We start from the raw sequence: 22,865 nt of genomic DNA on the forward strand, positions 1-22,865 counted from the left end.
AGAAGGACTAGACAACTGTCCTTGTCAGGCCCTCCGTCCTGCATCACTGACAAGGGGAAACCACGCCGGAAAATCTGGATGAACTTTCTCGGCCAATGCAGGGATCGAACACCCGACCTCCAGGCTAGCGAGTATATAATTTAAAATCAAGTTATGATATTGGCACATACAATACTCAAGTCTAGTTTGTTGTTCCTGAGATTTCATGCATTTTCTGTAGGACCGACTACTTGCAAGACCGAATATTGAGTATACCAGTATTACAAACAAAACTATAATATGAGATTTAATATAATATACTCCCTCGCATATTTTTTTTTCATTAGCCTTATCTGGGAAATGGTTTCTATTTCGTAAAATATAATTATACAACCAACGAAATAAATTTATAGATGTATTAGATTAATTTCTTTTAGCTAACGCGGGTGTTAAGTCGAATATCCCATCATAAAACATAATTGGAGTATATTCTGTGTCTAATTTAAACGGGGTCAATAAGCGACGTTCCATAACACCGAACTCAATCGTCCATTTTGATTACCTTGGAGACTCGTAGTGTCTCTAGGCTACTTACATATATTCGCAGGAATACTCTAGTGAAATTACCCAGTTCTGTTATTGGGAATAATGCGACCAATAGGATTGCGGTTATATGTGATATCTAGTTGACTGGTCAGGGTAGATCAGTATTATTCGAGACAATAATAAACTGCTCGTTTGCAGCAGTTGTCAACAAAGGCGCGAAAAGTAAAGTGCTTTGCGAAAAGATCATGGGTATGTTTATCTACGCAATTAAATTATTTCTTAAAAATCAATTCCCCTTGCATTGCTACATTGCTCAATAAGCAGAGTAGATTACTCAATAGGCACAGTATATTGCAGGATTCACATAGCTGCATGTTTATAGTTTAGCGTTGCTTTTATTCATACGTAAGTTGTGCTGTATGCCTACAATTAGCTCCGTTTGAGAACTTATACGAAGCTGGTTTACCGACATTTTGAATCCTAAATCGACGATTTTAATCAAAAACACTAACTATGCTTCGAATAGTTTGAGAGGTATTTTCTAAGCTTCCATTTAAAAACAAACACAAAGCTGGTTGGGCAATATTTTAAATCGACAATTTTAATCGAAAATACTAACTACGCTTTGAAGATATTTAGAGGTATTTTCTATGCTCCGAATTAATAAAACTGAAAATATTTATTTAGCTTTTGTGTGTATGAAAGATGTAAACGGATTAGACCCGCATTACAAAATAGTATACTGATTTTTTCAATATGGCAGTCATTCAGTGTATAGATCAAATCTCAAAGTAGACAGTTCTATGTGTGCGCTTACGTTCAAGCCGGACTGGTAAAATATGACTAGTCGTTCGGGTGACGAAAAACCGAAGATGAGTAAGTACAAACGCCGCTGTCCAAGCCGCCCCCATCCCCGCACACTAACATTGCACCCTTGACCTATTTAAAAACCGAGGTCCACTCGTGCAAACATTAGCAAACACGTTAAAGAACTCTTGGCGGTTGGCTTTCGAAGATGAGTAAGGCCGCTGTCCAAGCTCCCCCCACCCCCATCCCCACACACTAACATTGCACCCTTGACCCATTGAGTTGAAAATGAACATGTTAGTCTCAATATGACCAGTACTGACAGAATGTCAAACCCTATTCCATTACTTAAAAAAACACAGGTAGTATTGTTGTGTACAGGAACTCCATCCTGCATGTAAATTCCGTAACCTTTAAAATGTAAAAGTAAATATGCTCCCTTAGAGAGAGAGAGAGAGAGAGAAAGAGAGAGAGATAGATAGAGAGAGAGAGGGGGGAGGGGGGGAGGGGGTATCGTCCACTCGACACAAACTTGGTCATTTCGGGACAAACATATGGTTCTATTTTATTTCAATAATTCGCTTGCGTGTAGGGGTCTTTTTTAGTGGGGAAAAACGGAAGGACCCAGAGAAAACCAGCGAGGTTGGGTAGGCGACCCTACACCTTGTCATGTTCAACCGAGGAATCAAAATCATCAAATGAATATAGTTTTTATATATACTAAACATACTACAACTAGTGTACATATTTTATGAAACGGTTTGTGTATATACATCAATATAACTGAAGATACACGAGTTATAAATTAATACTTACAATCAACAGGCTGTAGTATTGTCGACAGATCGCAATCCAACTCCTTTTCTCTCCTCTTCATTTCCACCTCAAACTACAACAAGCAGAATCACATTGTTTAGAAAACACCAGTACCAGTACCATTTATGTTTAATAGGTCTTTTAATACAAGCGACAGTATTTTGCAGTACTAGTTTCCATTGCTGCCTTTGACCAATAAAGTAATACTGTCATCACTAACTTGGCTCTTAGAATGGTGGCACTAAAGCGATCGATACTATTACTGAACGCAAGATAGTTTCTACACAGAAAAACAGACACACACTACAATGTCTCGATATATTATCGATAAAGTAGGCTGATTTGTTGCATTTATCCGTCTTTATTTCTCATCTGCGTGCTCCAATATCACCAAGGATCTTCGCCTGGGTAAGGTGCTAATGCCTGCCACTTTATTGCTGCACACACGCACAGTAACATCAACAACACAATGCAAACTACACAGCTATCACTGATACTATACGACCATTCACTATGTCATTTATGATGCGTGCCATTATGATCTATAGGTGGCACGGGATTCCCTATAGATATTATTAATACTGAACGAAAGTCTAAATATAGAGCTAATTGCGGACTTTACCCAGGGGAGCTTTAAAGATTCACTTGCGGAACGTAAAAGAACCATGAACGTTTCCTGCCATAAAATAGTATAATGGATGTTAGAAAACACGAGAAAGCCACTAATGGGGTCATTTGACAGGACTTACATTTATCTTAAACTTGTGGCAATTAAGATGGACACCCTATTTATCTGATCGTCATGGATTTTATCACCTCAACGCATTCAGGGGGTTATGAGGCTCGGACACTGGACTCAAAATCGCGTCGTGATTTTCTCAAGAAGTGCTAATGGACGTAAAAGATCTCTTGGAACTTGTGTTTCGAAGATAAGAAGGTGAGCATGCACCCACTACACATATAGCTGCAAAAATAAAGTATGAAATAACGCATTTATTCTTGGATCAATCGATGACGAAAGCAAGTTGTGTCTCAACTGTACCAGATGTTCTTCGCCGTCAAATATCGTTGCCATTACATGGTTTGTGCCATTCCCAGATGACCTTTGATTATAATTTTTTTTTATCATAAAATCGATCAAATAATTTAGTTAATAAAGCCTCTTGGGCTGTTATATGGGGAAGATCTTGGGTTTATTTGACTAGCAACCCAAGAGTACGTAGTATAACACCATGTCAAATTAAAGACACATTTCGCAAAATATCTCCCATGACACACATTAGCAAAGTAAGAGTAGGTGCGATACTTTATCGTGCAATACCACAGCTTTGCGGACCTATAGGCAATTGGAAGCCAGTGGTGCATTTGATGGAAAGGTGAAAGAAGACCCAATAACTATAGACCCACGCAGACAATTAAAATTTTGACATTTGGATTTGGTGCCGTTTAACCCCCATTTCATTTCTATTTCTTAATGATATAAATTAACGTATAAACTTTGGATGGTAACTGATGTTGCGTCCATCGGTGATTTAAACTAAATCCTGCATATATTCACCTTTTAAATGTGTGGGTGGGGGCGTGGGGCTTTCAACTTGTACTGCATTAAAAGTTTCCTGTTTATAGGGATTATGGGGATGGCTGGGGGGGGGGATTAGTTTAACACGTGCGTTAGATCACATGGCCTGTCATTGAGTGGCATGGTTTCGTGGGTTTTCTCCGGGTCCTTCGATTTCCTCCCACAGCTAAAGACCCCTATTCACAAGCGAGTTATTGTAATAAATCATGTGTTCGTCCCGAAATGTCAAGTGGGCGTTAGACTGCATTTCTCTCTCTCTTGTCGTGACGGTAAAGGAACACGCGACGTCAAAACCATCCTGGGCGGCACAAATTCCAGCTACGCCCCTTAGAAATTGTGGAGTCGCATTAAATATTATTTTGTTACAGAACGTGATATATGTGATCTTTACCACAAGACACTGGTTGAGCTTTTCGGTAAACATGCTCCAGCAGTCGAGAAAGCGATCATTATAAAACCAGGTTCAAAATGGTATAATGAGGACGTTAGGAAAGTTCAGTTACAAGCAAAGTGGCAGAACGAAAGTGGTGTAAGTCCAACCTGGAGGTTCACCTCAACATCTATAAATCAAATCGAAACAATGCCAGCAAAACCTTAAGGAATACTAAAGCCCGTTATTGTATGGACAATATTGTATACGTACACATATAATCAAATAACAATCTTTGGGATACATTTCAATCAGCTTATCGTTCTGGACATAGTACAGAATATACCTTGCTGAGAGTTGTAAACGATCTGAAACGTTCAGTTGACAGTGGTGAAATGTTATTTGGAACAAATAGATGCCTTCAGACCATATCTCAAAAACAAATGGAGACTCGGTTATTCAGCTAGCAAGTGCTGTGAAGGATCTTGGATGTTTATCTAGATCTTTGTTTGTCGTTTGAAACAGTGGTTAATAAGCTGCGTCAGTCCTGTTACTTTCATTTGCGGCGCATCAGTGATATTCGACGCCGCCAAATCTCTAGTACAGTCACTAGTTCTGTCCGGAATAGACTATTGTAACAGTTTGTCGTCTGGGATTAATCAAACAAGTCTCTACAGCAGCCAAAATCATATCCCGAACCAAAACATCATCTCACATAACACTTATTTTAATATCCTGACATTGGCTCCCAATTCTAGCTCGCATCAACTTTAAGGTCCTGTGCCTCACATACCATTGCCTACGAAATCTTGCCCCAAGCTATTTATCAGAACTAACACAACCAAATCGGTCCTTGAGATCTTATAACCAGAACACTTTTGTCGTTCCAAAGTCAAAACTGAGACATTTTGGTGACAGAAGTTTGAGTGTAGTTGCTCCTAAGTTGTTGAATAAATTACCACTGAAAATCCGAAACAGTGAAACTTTGACTACTTTCAAATCACAGCTGAAGGATCGCTTATTTTGAGAATGCTATGAGAATTAGACTTTCTGTTTACTGTGTATATATTGCGCTTTGATCATGCTTTTGGGTGGATTTGACGCTCTACAATGTACATTATTATATAAATAGCCCCTATTGGGTAAGACGAGTCTTGGTCAGGTTAAAAAGGTAGATTATTTACTAAACTGCGGACTCACGAAAATACAATGTACGTATAACATATTGAACATGTAGTTTATACTGCATAAAATTCTACCTCTAGTGATTTACAGCCAATCAGCTGTCGACACCACTAATCAGGTGATCTTTCACTCCGCATGAATGGAAACATTGAATACAAGTTCGGATGCCAACAATTTGCCTTACTATGTAATATTCAGCGTGGAAGTTCAGGCTACACATGCAGACGGCCGCACGCCTAATAATATTCACCAATAACCCGCTCGGCAAATGATCTCAGCACTTACTATCTATTTCCATAGCAGTTGTTGCGGTTTTGGTATAAGAAAACCTCAATGGAACTGCTAGGGGGCCTGCTGTTTATGAGTATAATCTTTTTCTGATAAGGTCCACTTTCGTCTACTGAGTGCTGTGCTTTATAGTATATTATGCAAGCCAATCATTTAATTTCAGAAAAGTCATGGCTAAGGCTGCTTTTTCCGTAAGTACAAAAAAAGAAAAGAGCCAAATTATGACACTGGGTTGTGATTTTCTAAGACCGCTTTTCAGGAGTGGTGCCGACAGAGCTGAAAGTTTGTCAAGTTACTCGGGTGAAACGTAAAAATCATAAAAAAAAAATCTTGAAATAGCTAGCACACGCAAAATATCCAGTTGTCGGGATTCGAAGAAGAGTAAAAAGGGCGGCAAGCCGCTGTCTGAGTTAGATCCTTCGTCCTCTCGCAATACACATAACCATAATAATTAACAATGGCCTTGTTAAGTGTCGATAAGACGCCAACCCCCATTCCATTCTGTACAAGTAAGATGAGTGTATGAAATCAGAACGTGTAGCGAAACATACAGTTATGTCGCCAATTCTACAATGGCTTTTCGTAATTTTAATTGTCACGGTTGCAGTTAACGAGGGTACATGTTATTCCCATTGCTACTCTATATACGCATGTCCAATGTTTATAACGACCAAACCGACGAGACCGATGTAAAATGTCATAAAATTTGAAATTATTATTACACAAAATATAAACACATACCTGTTTAAAGGACTAAAGTTCAGAACTTGAAACCATGTATCCTAAATCCTGAACATAGTTTTAGTTGTGTTACACAGTTACACCTATCTATATACATGTACTGTCATGGATGAGTAGGGCCAACTACCATACGCCATTATAAATTCAAAAGGAGGGTAAACTAAACACCTATATACATTATGTCAATCACAATAGAAGCGTAATTTGATCAGGTAAGCCGAGTTCTGTCAGTTATCTAGAGTATACAGCTTGCATATAATCACTCATCATCATTAACACGGTTGATGCAGACGAATAAGACGTTAAACTTCATTTCAATTCTCTAATATCACATATAAATGTCACAATCAATACACTAAAATAGGCAATACAATGAAACTTGATTTAAAGATAAAACTATTATTTATTCAAGGAGTGTTCATAGGCAGATGACATAGAACAAAGGGATTAAAGGCCCTTGCCACTATTGGCTGCACTATCAGTACCATTCAATATTACATTCCTACTACCTGTGAAAGAGTATTGAAAAGATCTCCTTTGGGTGACATTTAGTAATCGAACAGTAACACGCGTTAACCATTCAGTCTCTGCTAAACTATTTATGGAATAACAATCACATTTACTGGTTTATTACCATTCAGCTTTTCGACGATGGTACTCTCGTGTTTATCAATGAAAAGATAAATATAGGTAAAACTCTAAACGTTTATGCAATATTTTTTGAAAGGTTGCACCCGTTCTTTGTTAATGTTCAGAGACCAATCCAAAACCATAACTTTGTGTGAAAATGAAATGAAACACGGTTCAACGTCTTACTGTCCTGCACTGACTGCTAATGAAGAGGGGCATACACCATGCAGAGAGAAAATATTTCCCCTGACAGTAGCACTACGGCCTACTCGTATATCGAATTCCAACTTTCAAGGGTTCTTTCCAATGTGAACACGTGACCTCGGTTTTTCGTCCCATTATAAAGAAAAGGGTTGACGTTGACAGGAATACTTTGCGTAAGAAAAATGATACCACATTTGTAGACAAATAAAAATAGTAATCCCCGAGTGTTTACTAGCGGATGAATTGCGATCACGTGACGTTATGTTTTAGTCGCCTTGGTCTAAAAACCTTTCAGGTGATTATATTATCTCGACAACAAGTTACCGCAGATTATCATTTAAAATGAATAAAGTTGGAATGGAATGATACCAGGCCATGACCGAGATATAGTCTTCATCGCTTAACGTCCGCTTCCACCTAGGATGACATCGCAGACAAGTGTTTCCTGGGGAAATCTGATTAAAACACAGATCCTATTTCGTTTCGTTTTTTATAGTTCAAAATTTCGTTTTACTTGTCTTTACTACACTAGGATCTGGAAGAGTTGTTATAAAACATACTTTCTGCTTGATGTGAGGAATTAGCCAATGAAACGATCTGTTTCGGTGAGTTCTTGGCATGCTGTGCACGGAACCTAAATCGCTAATATTTTGGACCTAGAAATTGACACAAATGAGTCACAACGCATATAATAATGTAATATGAATGTATATAACTGATTTACATTCAATCATTTCCGTTTTTACTCTAAGTTCAAATCAGTTACTTTCGGCGAAATACGCTAGATGTCTCAATCGAATGGCAATTTCTAGAGTCTGGTTATTCCAGTTTACACCGATAGTATTTATTGCGCATGCTCTCAAGATAAGAATATGGCGTCACCGTTTGACACGACTTGTGGAATATGTCCAGCCTCGTTCTTCGAGTCCCTTGTTACAAATGGCACTGAAACGCATTATGGTACACGATTAGTGTACCAATGGTAAAATGTTTATTTTGTCTTAAATATTGGATATCAGAAGCCCATCTTTTCCCGGTAAGATCACAACATCAATGTTGATTTAAATTGACAAATAATTCGTGTTTTCAATGTCGAACACTTTGGATGATATTGAGTTAGAGACTTAGCTACTTTAAAGACGCAGAAGTGCCTTATGAGTAGCAGTGTCCGCTGTACACATTTTGTCTCCGTGCTGAGAGAAATGGGGGTTTAACGTCCACTCGACACAAACTAGGTCATTTCTGGACTGACACACGGTTTAATTTTATTTCAATAATTCACTTGCACGCAGAGGTCTTTAGCAGTGAGAGGAAACCAGAGGACCTGGGGAAAACCCACGAGGTTGGATAGGCGACCCTACTCCTTGTCACGTACAACCGGGAAATCGAACTCACACCAGTTGACGCAATGACAGACCTTATGATACAACGCGCACGCGCTAACCATTCGCCCCCTCCACTAATTTAAAGCCGTATTAGGTAAGATTAGATAAAGAGCGGACAGTTCTCGTTATAATAGTTAAACAAATAGATAATGAAAAGATAAGATGGCAGATCTTATGATCTAAAGCGCTTGTGTTAAACCACTCGTCCCCGCTTCCTCTCTGCCATGTGGCTTTGAATGATTATTCAGTTTAATTTGTTAATATAAATTGGTTAGTCATTAACACTATATATAAATTCACCAGGAAATTCATTTACTATATTGTTATTTGTCAAAATAGTTTATATAGGCACGTGATCCCGAGTAAACAGCAAAAATAGACTTCCAGATCATACACAATAAAATCATCTTCATCCAAAACTGATTCAAATCAATCAATTCTAGCGAAAGTTATAGTCATAGGAAGTTCACATAAAGTTATGTTGATTTCTTTCTGTCATATTCTTCTTCTTGGGTCGCTAGTTAGCATCTGAACAACAATTAATTTATATTTTCGAACATCTACGCCTCGTCCAAAAAATCGTCCAAAATACTATCTTAAGAACATTTTTAAGTCTACTTATAACTTCTTTGTATGTAAATATATATAAAAAATGATTAAAATGGCCTTCTGGCGCAAGGAGTGCTTTGATAGAAATTAAAATTTTAGGGTTTTTTTGTGTGTGTGTGTGTGTGTGTGTGTGTGTGGGGGGGGGGGGGTCATTTCCAACGTCCTCCGACTGTATACACAAAAATACTTTGCTGTTCATAGTAGTTGTAAAACGTTTTTGTCAAAGTATTATTATATAGCAAACATATTATTATTGTGCAGATGAATCCACGTGTATCACACCGTCCCACTACATATTGATTAACTGTTTTGGAGAGTTGTAATCCGTTATCTAAAAAATTCATACAAAGTCATGTATTCATATTTCCATATCTTATGATATAATGTAAGCAAATAAAAGTAACCTATTTGAATCATGACTTCCGCGTGAACAGTTTATCACGATGTTACCATAGTTTCCTTCATGCAGGAGTGTAGACATATCAGATTTCGGTACATCTGGAACTTATAGATATAATTATCCAGTGAAGTTATCTACGCAGTGCATCCGCGAAGAGCGTCTGGATGATTATGACGCAGCGGTGTTTGGTTGGCGCGTGCTGCTATAGTCAGAAATAGGGTAGAAGAAAGCTCCATTGACCAGTGAGCTGGTAAATTTAGTAATTTCTGTGTTTTGTGTCTAATATTCCATTATTTCTAAAGGATTGTTGTAGACTGTATTTATCAAAATGTCGAGCTTAAAATCCAAGAAGAACAAGCGAACCCGCACACAGCGGTACACATCTAATGTGTTCGCGATGTTCAATCAAGCTCAAATCCAGGAATTTAAAGAAGCGTTTAATATGATAGATCAGAATCGTGATGGCTACATAGACAAAGACGATCTTATAGAGATGTATACGTCACTAGGAAAAGATCCTACAGAGGATGCTATGGACGAAATGATTAATCAAGCGCCGGGACCAATTAACTTTACTATGTTTCTGACCCTATTTGGTGAAAAGTTAAACGGAACGGACCCTGAGGACGTAATAAAAAACGCTTTCGCTTGCTTCGATGATAAAAATATGGGAGTGATCGGAGAGGACTACCTCAAGGAATGTATGATGACGATGGGGGATAGATGGACAGAAGAAATGGTAGATGAATTATTTAACTGTTCTCCTATAGCAGACGGTAAATTCGACTATCTGGCTTTCACGCGTACACTAAAACACGGTTCCAAAGAAAAGGATGATGAAGGAAAAGAAGGAAAAGACGGTAAAGAGGCTGAAAGTTCAACACAACAAACAGCCTAATCTATGTGATATGTTTGACTCATCATGTTATTTTCGTACTTTCTCCTGTAAATATGTCGTATAGAAATGATCAAGACACTGATACGTAGGATAAACATTGTAATGATTAATTCAGATTCAAAATAAATGACGAACTTCGGTGCTAAATATGTGTTTTATCTTTCTTCATATGAAAATATTTTTTCGATGATTAAAAACCCCTCTGAACAAAGCCTACGATTTTAGATGTGAAATAAGCCATGACTTAAATTACAATTATGTTTAGTTATTTAATTATATTAAGTATTTATCATAACTGTTTATTTGTATTACTATTTATCATAAAATTAATTAAATAGTGTAATTTATAGAACTGAGTTTATATGAATACTATTTTATACTTGTATTAGTCGTTCTAGTGATTATTATTATAAGTTGCTGCAAGTGTTGTGTATAATCACTGCTTCGGGAATATGTGATACCACTTTGTATCTCGCGTAACAATTTTGCATCTAGCATTGTATATTGCAAATCTAAAATACCAAATGGTTCGGTGACTGTAGTTCATGTTCACTGACCTGTTAGTTCCGGGTTCGATTCCGATGTTGGTCGGGAACGTTCCTCGGAGAGGTACTGGGCGGATTTTCTTTCAGGTAAAAACGTCTAGTCGTTTGGATGTGACAAAAACAGAGTTCCCGTGTAGGCTATCGGAGACACGTTAAAGTTCCTCTGACAGTGGGTATTCAAAATCAGAGTAGGCCGTAACGCCGCTGTCAGGGCCAAATTCCGGTTTATAGTTCACTGCAAAGTGTATATCCTACTTCATTAGACAGCTTTGAGCAAAAAAGTAGGACGTTACAGTTACACCCCATCCTGTACCACAGACCTAGGGAAACGGGGTTGGAAGATCCCCGATGAAATTATTCAGCCATTACCGGGATGGAACTCAGGATCTCCGTGTTTTGGGCCGATGCCATACCCCCTGAGCCACAGAAGTTTAAAATGAGTAAATGAGTATATCAAAATATTCATGATGATGTCTCCTTCTGTGTCATGGAAATCCTAAGATCTATCTTGTACTTTATGTTAGACAACTCCTTGCATGTGATATATTTGTTTCGAGACAGGTCGGTAACCACTATAGGGATTGCTATGGCATATACCAGATTGACCGGAATACATACTTAAACATTTAACTGCAATGTACTTTTATATGTACCTTTTCTGGCAAAACCTGTTTAAAGTACATTTCTTTCTTTGTTTTGAAATGAGCAGCAACACACAAATCGCTAAGGTCGGCGATACAACCTTTATCAATATTAGTCAAATGGAAACATTGGGGAACCACATTCTTGATAATCGTTTAAACAATTACTCCCCTAAAAAGTTTCAGCCGCTGATTGTTTGTTTGGGGGCATTTTCGGATAATATCTAATTTTATGTACACAAATATATTATTTCTAAATATTAAAATATTTAATTAAGAACGGAAAAACCCCATCAACGGTTGATATCAGCCGGCCCGAATTCAATCTGATTAACATGAAACCTGTCAATAGATTGAAATTGGACCATTTTGGACGGATATTTCATTTAGAGATTCAAATTTCACAATTATTGTACTTTGCATTGTATTAACTGTCCTTCAAATGACAATTTGAATTCCGATTATTATCTAAACACTATTTTAATATTTCCACCCTTCAACGCAATATAATTAATGCCACAATTGAAAAAAAAGAAACGAGCATTGTTTTGTAACCAAGTTTGTGCTGAATTGAATGACAAAAGGGAGATAACTATAAAATAAGATGTGGATACAGATCACTAACGCATTTACAAATTCGAAAAACAGAAGAATTTACTTTGGTGGGTACCGGGGCTTTAACAAACCCCCTTCAAGACTTTTGTTGGATAATTGTAATATGGTTATGAAAGTTACAATCATAGGAATGTTAATGGCATTAAATTAACACTGAAGTCAATGGAGAAAGTGCACATAAACCGGGGCTGGTAAATACTTTTTACATTGAATTTCTCTCTTTTCAACTTTCCATGAAGTCTAAATTTTAATATTTTACATGATCCCAATAAGTAACAATTATCTGACTAATATCTTGAAGCGAATTGGTCACCTCGATTTTTATCTAATTTTGTGAAAATGTAGATTTTTTGGGTTTTATATCATTGAAAGGAACACCCTTAGTAATTTCATTTCCTTGAAACGTTTATGATAGTTTATTTAAATTAAAACACCGGAGACACGCATGTTTCCTTCTTATAAATATCAGCCCTTAACACTCGAATAGAATACGAAAAATAAAGACAAAGATACACTTGGAGCCAATCCTATCGAATATTGAAAAGCACAAACTGAAATGCATTTCAGATTAATATGACCACAATGTCCTTGATTCAACTTGGCTATTGATACATCAGACCAGGAATGTAACCAAAGCTCACGTGTTCAAGACCAAAATGACCACTTGCCGAATGCTTGAATCCAAAATGAAGGGAAGGGAGAACAAAATTCACTTAAGACTTCTCCAACGGATGTTTTCATTATTCGTTCATATTTTGACCTTGTTATGCAGTTGCATCAGATTTAATATAAGATTAAGTTCGTTTCGTTTATTCCGGTCCTCAGTATTTAAAGCCTCGAAACCGCTATTCCTTGGAACTTAAAAATGGAAGAAAATCAGTCAAAAGGTACATATTAAGTTAATTTGAATGTATATAAACTGATTTACGTTCAAAGTTTTAAACCGTTTTATTGTAGTTTGTTATCGTCTGTGTTCAGCGAAATACACGAGTAACCTAGCGTGAATGGCCATCGCACGCTAGGTTAGCTCTATTTCATAAGGCCAACTTCAAGTTTCATCAAAGGTCTCGAAATGTAAACAGAGCTAACACCAATTCTAACCCAAACCCTGGACCTAACCTACGTGACCTAACCTTATTTACACCTCAACGACTTTGGCGAAATCTTGAGTTGGTCTTAAGAAATAGATCTAGCCATTTAACAAGGCGCATCATTACATACGGCGCTTGGAATCATAGAGAAAACAACATAGCTCACTGATTTTAAAATGTACACTGTGTCTTAAATATTGTATATTAGGAACCCATATTTTCGTGATTTTAATGTTGAAGATTACGGATAATATCGTATAAGAGGTTTAGCTTCTTTTAGATCTAAACTCCATGTTCTGTGCCTGTAATAACGTCTATCGGCGGCGTGAAGTTAGCTTGTTGTTCGTTGTTCGGTATTCGCGAATAACGAACAACGAGCCAGTTTTTTGTTCGTTATTCGCGAATACCGAACAACAAACCAACTCGTTGTTCGTTGTTCGTTCGTTCGTTATTAATAATGGAACTTTTGTATGGAATACGCCGGGAGTGGGTTTTTATGAGACTAATTGGATTATAAAACTTCAAAGTCTTGGGAAATAGATTCTAACAACCCATCTTTCTACACAAACAACGAGCTGTTTCATATTGGCGAATAACGAACAACGAGCTGGTTTGTTGTTCGTTATTCACCAGATATGGAATTAGTAATATAATAATGGAACTTTTATATGGAATACGCCGGGAGTGTTTTTTTTTAGACTAATTGGATTATAAAACTTCAAAGTCTTGGGGACTGGATTCTAACAACCCCTCTTTCTACCCGAACAACGAGCTGTTTGATATTGGCGAATAACGAACAACGAGCCAGTTAGTTGTTCGGTATTCGCGAATAACGAACAACGAGCTGGTTTGTTGTTCGTTATTCACCAGATATGGAATTAGTAATATAATAATGGAACTTTTGTATGGAATACGCCGGGAGTGGGTTTTTATGAGCCTAATTGGATTATAAAACATTCAAAGTCTTGGGAAATAGATTCTCACAACCCCTCTTTCTACCCGAACAACGAGCTGTTTCATATTGGCGAATAATGAACAACGAGCCAGTTTGTTAGAATATTTATTCCCAAGACTTTGAAGATTTATGAACCAATTAGGCTAATAAAAACCCACTCCCGGCGTATTCTCTCTAAAAGTGTCTTTATTATATTACTATTTCCAAGACTTTGAAGTTCTATAATCCAATTAGGCTAATAAAAACCCACTCCCGGCATAATCTCTCTAAAAGTGGGGTTTTATTAGCCTAATTGGAATATAGAACTTCAAAGTCTTAGGAAATAGATCTAACAACCCATCTTTCTACCCGAACAACGAGCAGTTTCATATTGGCGAATAACGAACAACGAGCTGGTTTGTTGTTCATTATTCACCAGATATGGAATTAGTAATATAATAATGGAACTTTTGTATGGAATACGCCGGGAGTGGGTTTTTTTGAGACTAATTGGATTATAAAACTTCAAAGTTTTGGGAAATAGATTCTAACAACCCCTCTTTCTACCCGAACAACGAGCTGTTTCATATTGGCGAATAACGAACAACGAACAAGTGCCTTTATTATATTACTATTTCCCAAGACTTTGAAGTTCTATAATCAAATTAGGCTAATAAAAATCCACTCCCAGCATAATCTCTCTAAAAGTGTCTTTATTATATTACTAATTCTATATCTGGTGAATAATGAACAACATTATGAACCAATTAGGCTAATAAAAACCCACTCTCGGCATAATCTCTCTAAAAGTGTCTTTATTATATTACTAATTCCATATCTAGTGAATAACGAACAACAAACCAGCTCGTTGTTCTTTATTTGCGAATACCGAACAACAAACCAGCTCGTTGTTCGGTATTCGCGAATACCGAACAACAAACTGGCTCGTTGTTCGTTATTCGCCAATATCAAACAGCTCGTTGTTCGGGTAGAAAGAGGGGTTGTTAGAATCTATTTCCCAAGACTTTGAAGTTTTATAATCCAATTAGTCTCATAAAAACCCACTCCCGGCGTATTCCATACAAAAGTTCCATTATTATATTACTAATTCCATATCTGGTTCATAAATCTTCAAAGTCTTGGGAATAAATATTCTAACAAACTGGCTCGTTGTTCGTTATTCGCCAATATGAAACAGTTCGTTGTTCGGGTAGAAAAAGGGGTTGTGAGAATCTATTTCCCAAGACTTTGAATGTTTTATAATCCAATTAGGCTCATAAAACCCCACTCCCGGCGTATTCCATACAACAGTTCCATTATTATATTACTAATTCCATATCTGGTGAATAACGAACAACAAACCAGCTCGTTGTTCGTTATTCGCCAATATGAAACTGCTCGTTGTTCGGGTAGAAAGATGGGTTGTTAGATCTATTTCCCAAGACTTTGAAGTTCTATAATCCAATCAGGCTAATAAAAACCCACTCCCGGCATAATCTCTCTAAAAGTGTCTTTTTATATTACTAATTCTATATCTGGTGAATAACGAACAAAAAACCAGCTCGTTGTTCGTTATTCGCGAATACCGAACAACAAACCAGCTCGTTGTTCGTTATTAGCCAATATGAAACTGCTTGTTGTTCGAGTAGAAAGACAGGTTGTTAGAATCTTTTTCCCAAGACTTTGGAGATTTATGAACCAATTAGGCTAATAAAAACCCACTCCCGGCATAATCTCTCTAAAAGTGCCTTTATTATATTACTAATTCCATATCTGGTGAATAACGAACAACAAACCAGTTCGTTGTTCGTTATTCGCGAATACCGAACAACGAACAACAAGCTAACTTCACGTCGCCACGTCTATCAGACAACCAATCAAATTCAAATACCTTAATTCCCGAATTGCGTAAGAACCACTTTCGAACGTCAAATCAAAAAAGAGGAGCATCAATGACTAATCTTTCTTTGTGTTAATCGATCAAAGAAGATGCACATGACGCTTTATGTCATAGAAATCAGATTGTTTGAAAATCGCTCTGCATAATAACATAAAATATAGCCAAACAAATTAATTATTTGCTGCTTCTTTTAATCTATGTTTCTATTCCATTAATTATTAACATACCACGCACGTACGGTACATTGGATGCGCCGTATAAGACATTGCATGGTTGATTTAGGTGTGATCATACGTTTTATGAAACCCAGCCAAGCGAATTATACACAGATGGGTGTTCCGCTCCACTGTTCATATGTCTACAGGAAAATAAGGATGGAATCAAGTGATTCATATAGTGCGTTAATAATGCATACGTGATTAAACAATACCTTGAATATAATAACCTCTTGTGTCTAGTCTAATCAGCCATCTTTTCGGCTTGTAGATGATTCCAAAATCGATGCGAGTCTACAGACACACCCCGAAACACAGCTTTAATATTATCATTATCGAATCATGTTTCTGTAAATAATTGTCTTTTATGACCCTTTCATCTAGTTTTCCTATTTATCTTCTTCCATTGATTAATTGATCGGGGTTTAATAAGTTTTAATTAATAATCCTACATATACAACACCACACGTCATTAAAACACTTTACAAATAATATGCTGTTTACATTTTCTCTTTCGTTGTTATAATAATCAATTCTCAAAAACATTTTAAGTCGACTCAAATTTTAAATTAGCCCAGCTCGATATTAACAATATGAAATTTTTGTCGATTTTTACACTTCAAACTTAAAGAGACATCATCACTTTCATCAATGTAATTTTTGTCGATTTTTACACTTCAAACTTAAAGACATCACCAGTTTCATCAATGTAATTTTGGTCGATTTTACACTTCAGACTTAAAGACATCATCAGTTTCATCAAAATAATTTTTGTCGATTTTTACACTTCAAACATAAGTCGACTCAAATTTTAAATTAGCACAGCTCGATATTAACAATATTAATTTTTGTCGATTTTTACACTTCAAACTTAAAGAGACATCATCACTTTCATCAATGTAATTTTTGTCGATTTTTACACTTCAAACTTAAAGACATCACCAGTTTCATCAATGTAATTTTTGTCGATTTTACACTTCAAACTTAAAGACATCATCACTTTCATCAATGTAATTTTTGTCGATTTTTACACTTCAAACTTAAAGACATCACCAGTTTCATCAATGTAATTTTTGTCGATTTTACACTTCAAACTTAAAGACATCATCACTTTCATCAATGTAATTTTGGTCGATTTTACACTTCAAACTTAAAGACATCATCAGTTTCATCAAAATAATTTTTGTCGATTTTTACACTTCAAACATAAAGAGACATCATGACTTTCACCAATGTAATTAAATTGGGGTAACCAAATTACTATAAATTAAAGAACTATTCAGAGTAAAGCATTTTGACTGAATGTTCAGTGACCTCTCGAAAAATGCTACAAAATGTGCATGACTCGTAAATTGAAAGTTAAAACTCCTTCATCTTAGCGATGGACTGGCAGATTGGATACAATCTAATATGGACAACCCCGTGTAGCTATATAGACAATTTATGTAGCTGAAATCATTTTTTTCCTGCACGAGGGCAAGTTTTTTTAGTGAGATTTTTAACGTTCCTTTCTTTCTCAACGGGCCGATTCCCCATGGGTAATAAATGATTCAAATGGGATGACACGTCATACACCCGCCTAATATTGTACTTTCATTTTAAAGTCTACCGTGATAAAATGCTATCGGTCATTAGTCACATATAACTTTATTTTTCAAGAAGAATGGCTATTACTAACATAACTAAAAGCAAAACATCTTCCAATAATTCATAAATATTTCAAGGAGTGTTTTCCACGCATTCAAAAGATTTAAAGGCTCAATACAACTCTTGTTGTAACTGAATAATATGTCCCAATCTTTATTCTGCTCAACAAATTGTACTATTTTATATATAATATTCCAATTAATTGATGATACAAATTTCATCTTAACACACCTAATTTTAAAAATTGGAAAAATTTAACTAAATGATTTGAAAAGCCTAACGTAAACCTTTTCAAATGTGACTTGGATTTAAAAATATTTTCGAACCCTCTGGACAAGTAAAATATGATGTAATGGTAAGACACTTAAACATATAATTCTTAGAATAAGGCTATTGTTTATTTTCTGGAGGTGTCAAGCCAGTAAGAGTGTTATTGTCCCTTTAACAAACTCAAGCGCAATTATTGTTAATGATTTGGTTCTATAATGAACAAACATATTAATGTCGATACAATATTATTTGTGTGTATCTTTGTTAGGTCGCACTATACACACGCGTTCTACATAACATTACATTACATTAAATTTGTCTTCAAAATAGGATATCTCTCAGTAATAATAGCAGTGAATAGCAACGGACTGACTGAATAGCAACGCTCAAGAGGAGCTAAGATGGCTCAGTGAGTAAGATGTTGGCTTGCTAACCTGGAGGTCCCGTGTTCGATCCCTGCGTTGGGCGAGAAAATGATTCCGGCATGGTTCCTCCTTGTTAGTGGTGCAGGAACGAGTGCCTGGCAAGGGACAACGTATAGTCGTTCGAGTGGTATGGAAAAACGAGGTCACGTGTACACATCAGCGTGCACTTAAAAGATCCCTTAGCCGTTGGAATTCGATAATAAGATAGGCCGTAGCGTCGCTGCCCGGTCAAAATGTTCCTTACTGCACACTACATGGTGTATGCCCTTCTTTATTAGCTAAGTCGGAGCAGTAGGACGTTAAATCCCTTTTCATTTCATTTAAGGTTTATGGATTATAATGTTCCGCAAGGCTCGAATAAGCCACACATCAGTTAGTTGGAATTTCATCTAACCCATGTGATAATCGAGCGTTAAAGAAAGCGTCTCCGTTACAAAGTCCCACGTATTCTTCAGCAAATTAAATCAACTTTAGTCTGGCTTGTAAATCAGCGATGATTATTTGTTTTAAAACTAAATTCTTTTCAAAATTGAATCGAACGTGGTTCACGTATACACGAGATAATTCAATAGCCCAACAAATATTTCTCCCTTAACCAATTTTTCCACAAATATGTAAATCAAATTAGGGAATCAGATTTGTTATTGTCCTATAGGCACCTGTTTGATATATTGATGTACAAACAGCAGGAGTACATTTTTCTAAAATTTCCCAAATCCCCTGCCCCTCCCACTCCCATGTCATTTAAGGACGTAATGATCACATGCATGGCCATAGCCCTGGAACTCTACGGTTCAATTCGGCAGGCTACAAAGGAATGACGGTATAAGATCGCATTAAACGATCCCGTAAAAATGTTTGAACAAAACTTATCTTTCTATAATTTGAATTCAGTAACAAATCACTACTCTTAGTATTTACGGTATTTAACAGATTTGATATTAATCTCCACATAAACGACCGGCAAATAAGTTAGATTATGGTGGTTTGGTAAACTGCCATAAAACCTCAACATTATATGTATGGTTAATATTTGCCGTGTATATGTCTTTGGGGTATAATATAATGTAGAAAATATTCGTTATTTAATATTACTACAGAGCTTTGAGCTATAATGTATACCAAGCTCAATCTACGAACCAAAAAAAAAAATAAAACGAACTGTAAATCACTTTGATAGAACTAAGTTTATATTTCAAATACACAGTAAATTCCAGAGACGGCATACAATGCCGAATAAAAATTTTGTAGGTTTATTTCATACCTTGTGCAATTTCGGTTGGATCCGTTAAATTATTCCATTTTTAAGGTATCTCTCATATCGAATTTCAACCGTGAAATACTGACATGGAATGCAATCACATTATAATCTTTGTTAGATTATGCAGTCGCATTGCAGTCGCGCGGCAAGGTTTCGAATAGCGAATATTAGTATTGTAAATACCATACAACTTCCATGACAATTAACTCTGGTATAAATGTCCTGGTCAAAATACCAATAACACTTCTATCCGATATTTGATTTATACAATAAGGTTAACATAATCTCTTTATTATTATTATTATCATAATTTCATTTTTAAAGCGCTACATTATAACAATAGTTATTTCTAAGCGCTGTACAGTCATATCTACACAATGGTAGGCACATGGTTCTATTTATAAGAGTCACTAAACAGATGAGTCTTCAGTTTAGATTTAAACTGAGATAGTTGAGTACACTCTCTGATGTTTCTGGGTAGTTCATTCCAAAGTTTGGCACCCCTAACGGAAAATGAAAACTATTAATTAATTAGAAAGTCGTGTGGCTAGTTTTAGAATTTTCATGATTATTAATTAATGATGAATATCAATAATGAGGATACCATAGATCTTCCATGACATACATTGATATAATATATGGTCTGGTCAAATTACAATTAACACTACAGAAATGTAAAAAAATAGATGTACAATGATATTTACCTATCTTTTTATAACATCTATTACACCACATCTCCCTATTGATTGTATTATATATTATTTACAAAAGAGAGAATTAGTGACGATAACATATAGATACGCTAGCTGTTGACCTATACAGAGAAATTAAGTCAAATCTTCTTCTCTGGAAATATAATTAAAATTAGATTCGGTTGAGATCGACTGCACTTTTATTTTGTTTATCTCTATTGTGTTCAAATACCACTACATGCAAATACGATCACTTCTGCTTTAAGTCGCGCCTAAAACGTTTCGATTGGTTGAAACCAATCTCGCACAAGGCATCTCTTCACTGGCTATAGGCTACGAGAAGTCAGGTTAAGGTGAACTTCTTAAAGAAGTAGTGTTCGTAACATAAAAATGAAAACAGGAGCTGCCCAATTTATCCCACAACCAAATTATGTAAAAATGCAAACTGTATTACTATATTGAAATATTAGCCGGTGCCTTAAATTTATGTTCTTTCTGGAAATTTCCATATAAATCTCTCAATGATATGTGCAAAAAGGGTACTTCAGTAACTTTGGAATATGTCATCATAGAAGGCTCATGTACTAAAACTTTCTTTGCGGATCATTGCGAATCATTGTATATATTGATAAGGTATCTAGGGGAATCTGTCTCCCTAATCCTGATGATACCCATGCGCATTACTGTTTTAAAGAGTAACGCGAATTTACAATCTAAAAGTTTGACTATTATTTTATAGCTGAATTCCGGAAGGCGAGAATATGAATATAACAGAAAGGGGTATAATGGTTGTTCTGGTTGAGAAATCAAAATAAGGGCCAATTGTTGAAGATGTATAGCACAATAAATAACACAATAAGGAAGTATCAGATATTTTAAGTTAGTGAGAAACTATATATACATTCAAAAATAGCAAACGTACCTGTCGCTTAGCTTCTTCATACGCCTGTCTCTTTTCAACATCCACATCTGCATCATCATCATTAGATGATAATGACGAAGATGAATAGTTGAGCATCCTATTGATATCCTCCTGCTCCTTCTCAGACATGGCGTTTCCTCCAATAGCCGACATAACAGCGGTGGGTGGCATCAGACGTTATGAAATGGTTGAAGGCGATTAATCCTTGAATAAGTTAGCATTGGTTTTAAACATCCCTTTAGTGCAGGTAAATAATTATATTCAATCCGATTCACAGATTACCGGGCGAAGCCGTGATAAAATCGCATTTTCCATCTAGGTTTTAGAACATGATACTTATCTTCAGCACTTTTAGTATTATGATATTTCCCATGTAATATCATAATGTAGCCTGGTAGGCCAATTCAGTATCACGATCAATAATATATTTGAATAAGACTTACATAAACCAACAGCTCATTGAATAGATATTTAATCATATTGTACTTCCAGGACTACACATCAACACAATACACGCTTAATCAATGAATGCTTAATCCAAAATAGCTTCTTCTAGTCTAGAATGGTGCACAAAAAAATAGTGGTGTGACCCTGATCAATACAACTGTTTCTTACGCGATCGTTCGACTGAAGTACGTATACAATTTAGATTGGGTTGCTCATTGATGAGAAATTCGTTTACGAAGTCAGCAACATATGGAGAAGTATCGGGGAGTTACCTCCATGGTTGATTTACATAGAACTAGATGATTTCATAAAACATATATATCACCTTGTATACAGTGGTAATCCGGCACAGAAGAAATAACGTGTATCACTCACGGAACACGCAAACACTTTTCGTGACCTGTATATGATACGCCTTTGGGTAACTTAAAAACACAACACAGTTTATATGGAAATACAATCACTGGTTTATAAGTATAGCACGACGTTTCGACAAGTATTCTCTTATCGTTATCAAGCACAACGGGTAACTTCTTTGGTTCGTTGAGGTATTAAACAACACAAAAGAGTCTTTGAAAATGTTTAATGCTCACTGACAAAGGATTTGTCGTCGGGGAGCGGTAGAAGATGACAGAGTGGGGGTATTTCTGGAGGTTTGACGTCATACAATATACCCATAAAAGTATACTGTGGTTGATTCCATTAACGGCAAACAGATTTGAAAAAAAAACCATCAACACAGGGAGCCCGTCCTAAAATAATTCAGTAGCCGATGAGCTGTCAATGAATCTGACAAACGCCACTACAGTAATAGGTCACCGCT

At 36.3% G+C, this 22,865-nt stretch overlaps 2 protein-coding genes across 4 annotated transcripts in view; one reads left to right on the top strand and one right to left on the bottom strand.

The window, feature by feature from the left end:
• LOC130012511 (ankyrin repeat and death domain-containing protein 1A-like) overlaps nt 1-22,432 on the bottom strand; it is a 50,833-nt gene extending 28,401 nt beyond the window's left edge. The window contains exons 1-2 of one of the 3 annotated variants that reach the window (XM_056100618.1): nt 21,596-22,432; nt 2,149-2,221 (exon numbers count right to left, since the gene is read on the bottom strand). In XM_056100618.1, coding sequence (XP_055956593.1) covers nt 2,149-2,221; nt 21,596-21,766 — 244 coding nt within the window. In that variant the 5' untranslated portion in view covers nt 21,767-22,432. Of the gene's footprint in view, nt 1-2,148; nt 2,222-6,311; nt 6,447-21,595 lie in introns of those variants that run through there. The other 2 variants (XM_056100619.1, XM_056100620.1) reach the window with 2 other exon arrangements.
• Nucleotides 9,720-10,793, top strand: LOC126817342 (myosin regulatory light chain 12A). Its single transcript, XM_050544225.2, has one exon. It carries the CDS (start codon nt 9,868-9,870, stop codon nt 10,435-10,437), a length of 570 nt encoding a protein of 189 aa, XP_050400182.1. The 5' UTR covers nt 9,720-9,867; the 3' UTR covers nt 10,438-10,793.
• Nucleotides 22,433-22,865: the final 433 nt, after the last annotated feature.

This window comes from Patella vulgata, chromosome 4 (genome assembly GCF_932274485.2).
Source record: "Patella vulgata chromosome 4, xgPatVulg1.2, whole genome shotgun sequence".
Classification (NCBI taxonomy): Eukaryota; Metazoa; Mollusca; class Gastropoda; family Patellidae; genus Patella; species Patella vulgata.

What these genes read in the sequence shown, in the direction of transcription:
- LOC126817342 (XM_050544225.2), top strand. Translation starts at nt 9,868, where the DNA reads ATGTCGAGCTTAAAATCCAAGAAGAACAAGCGAACCCGCACACAGCGG.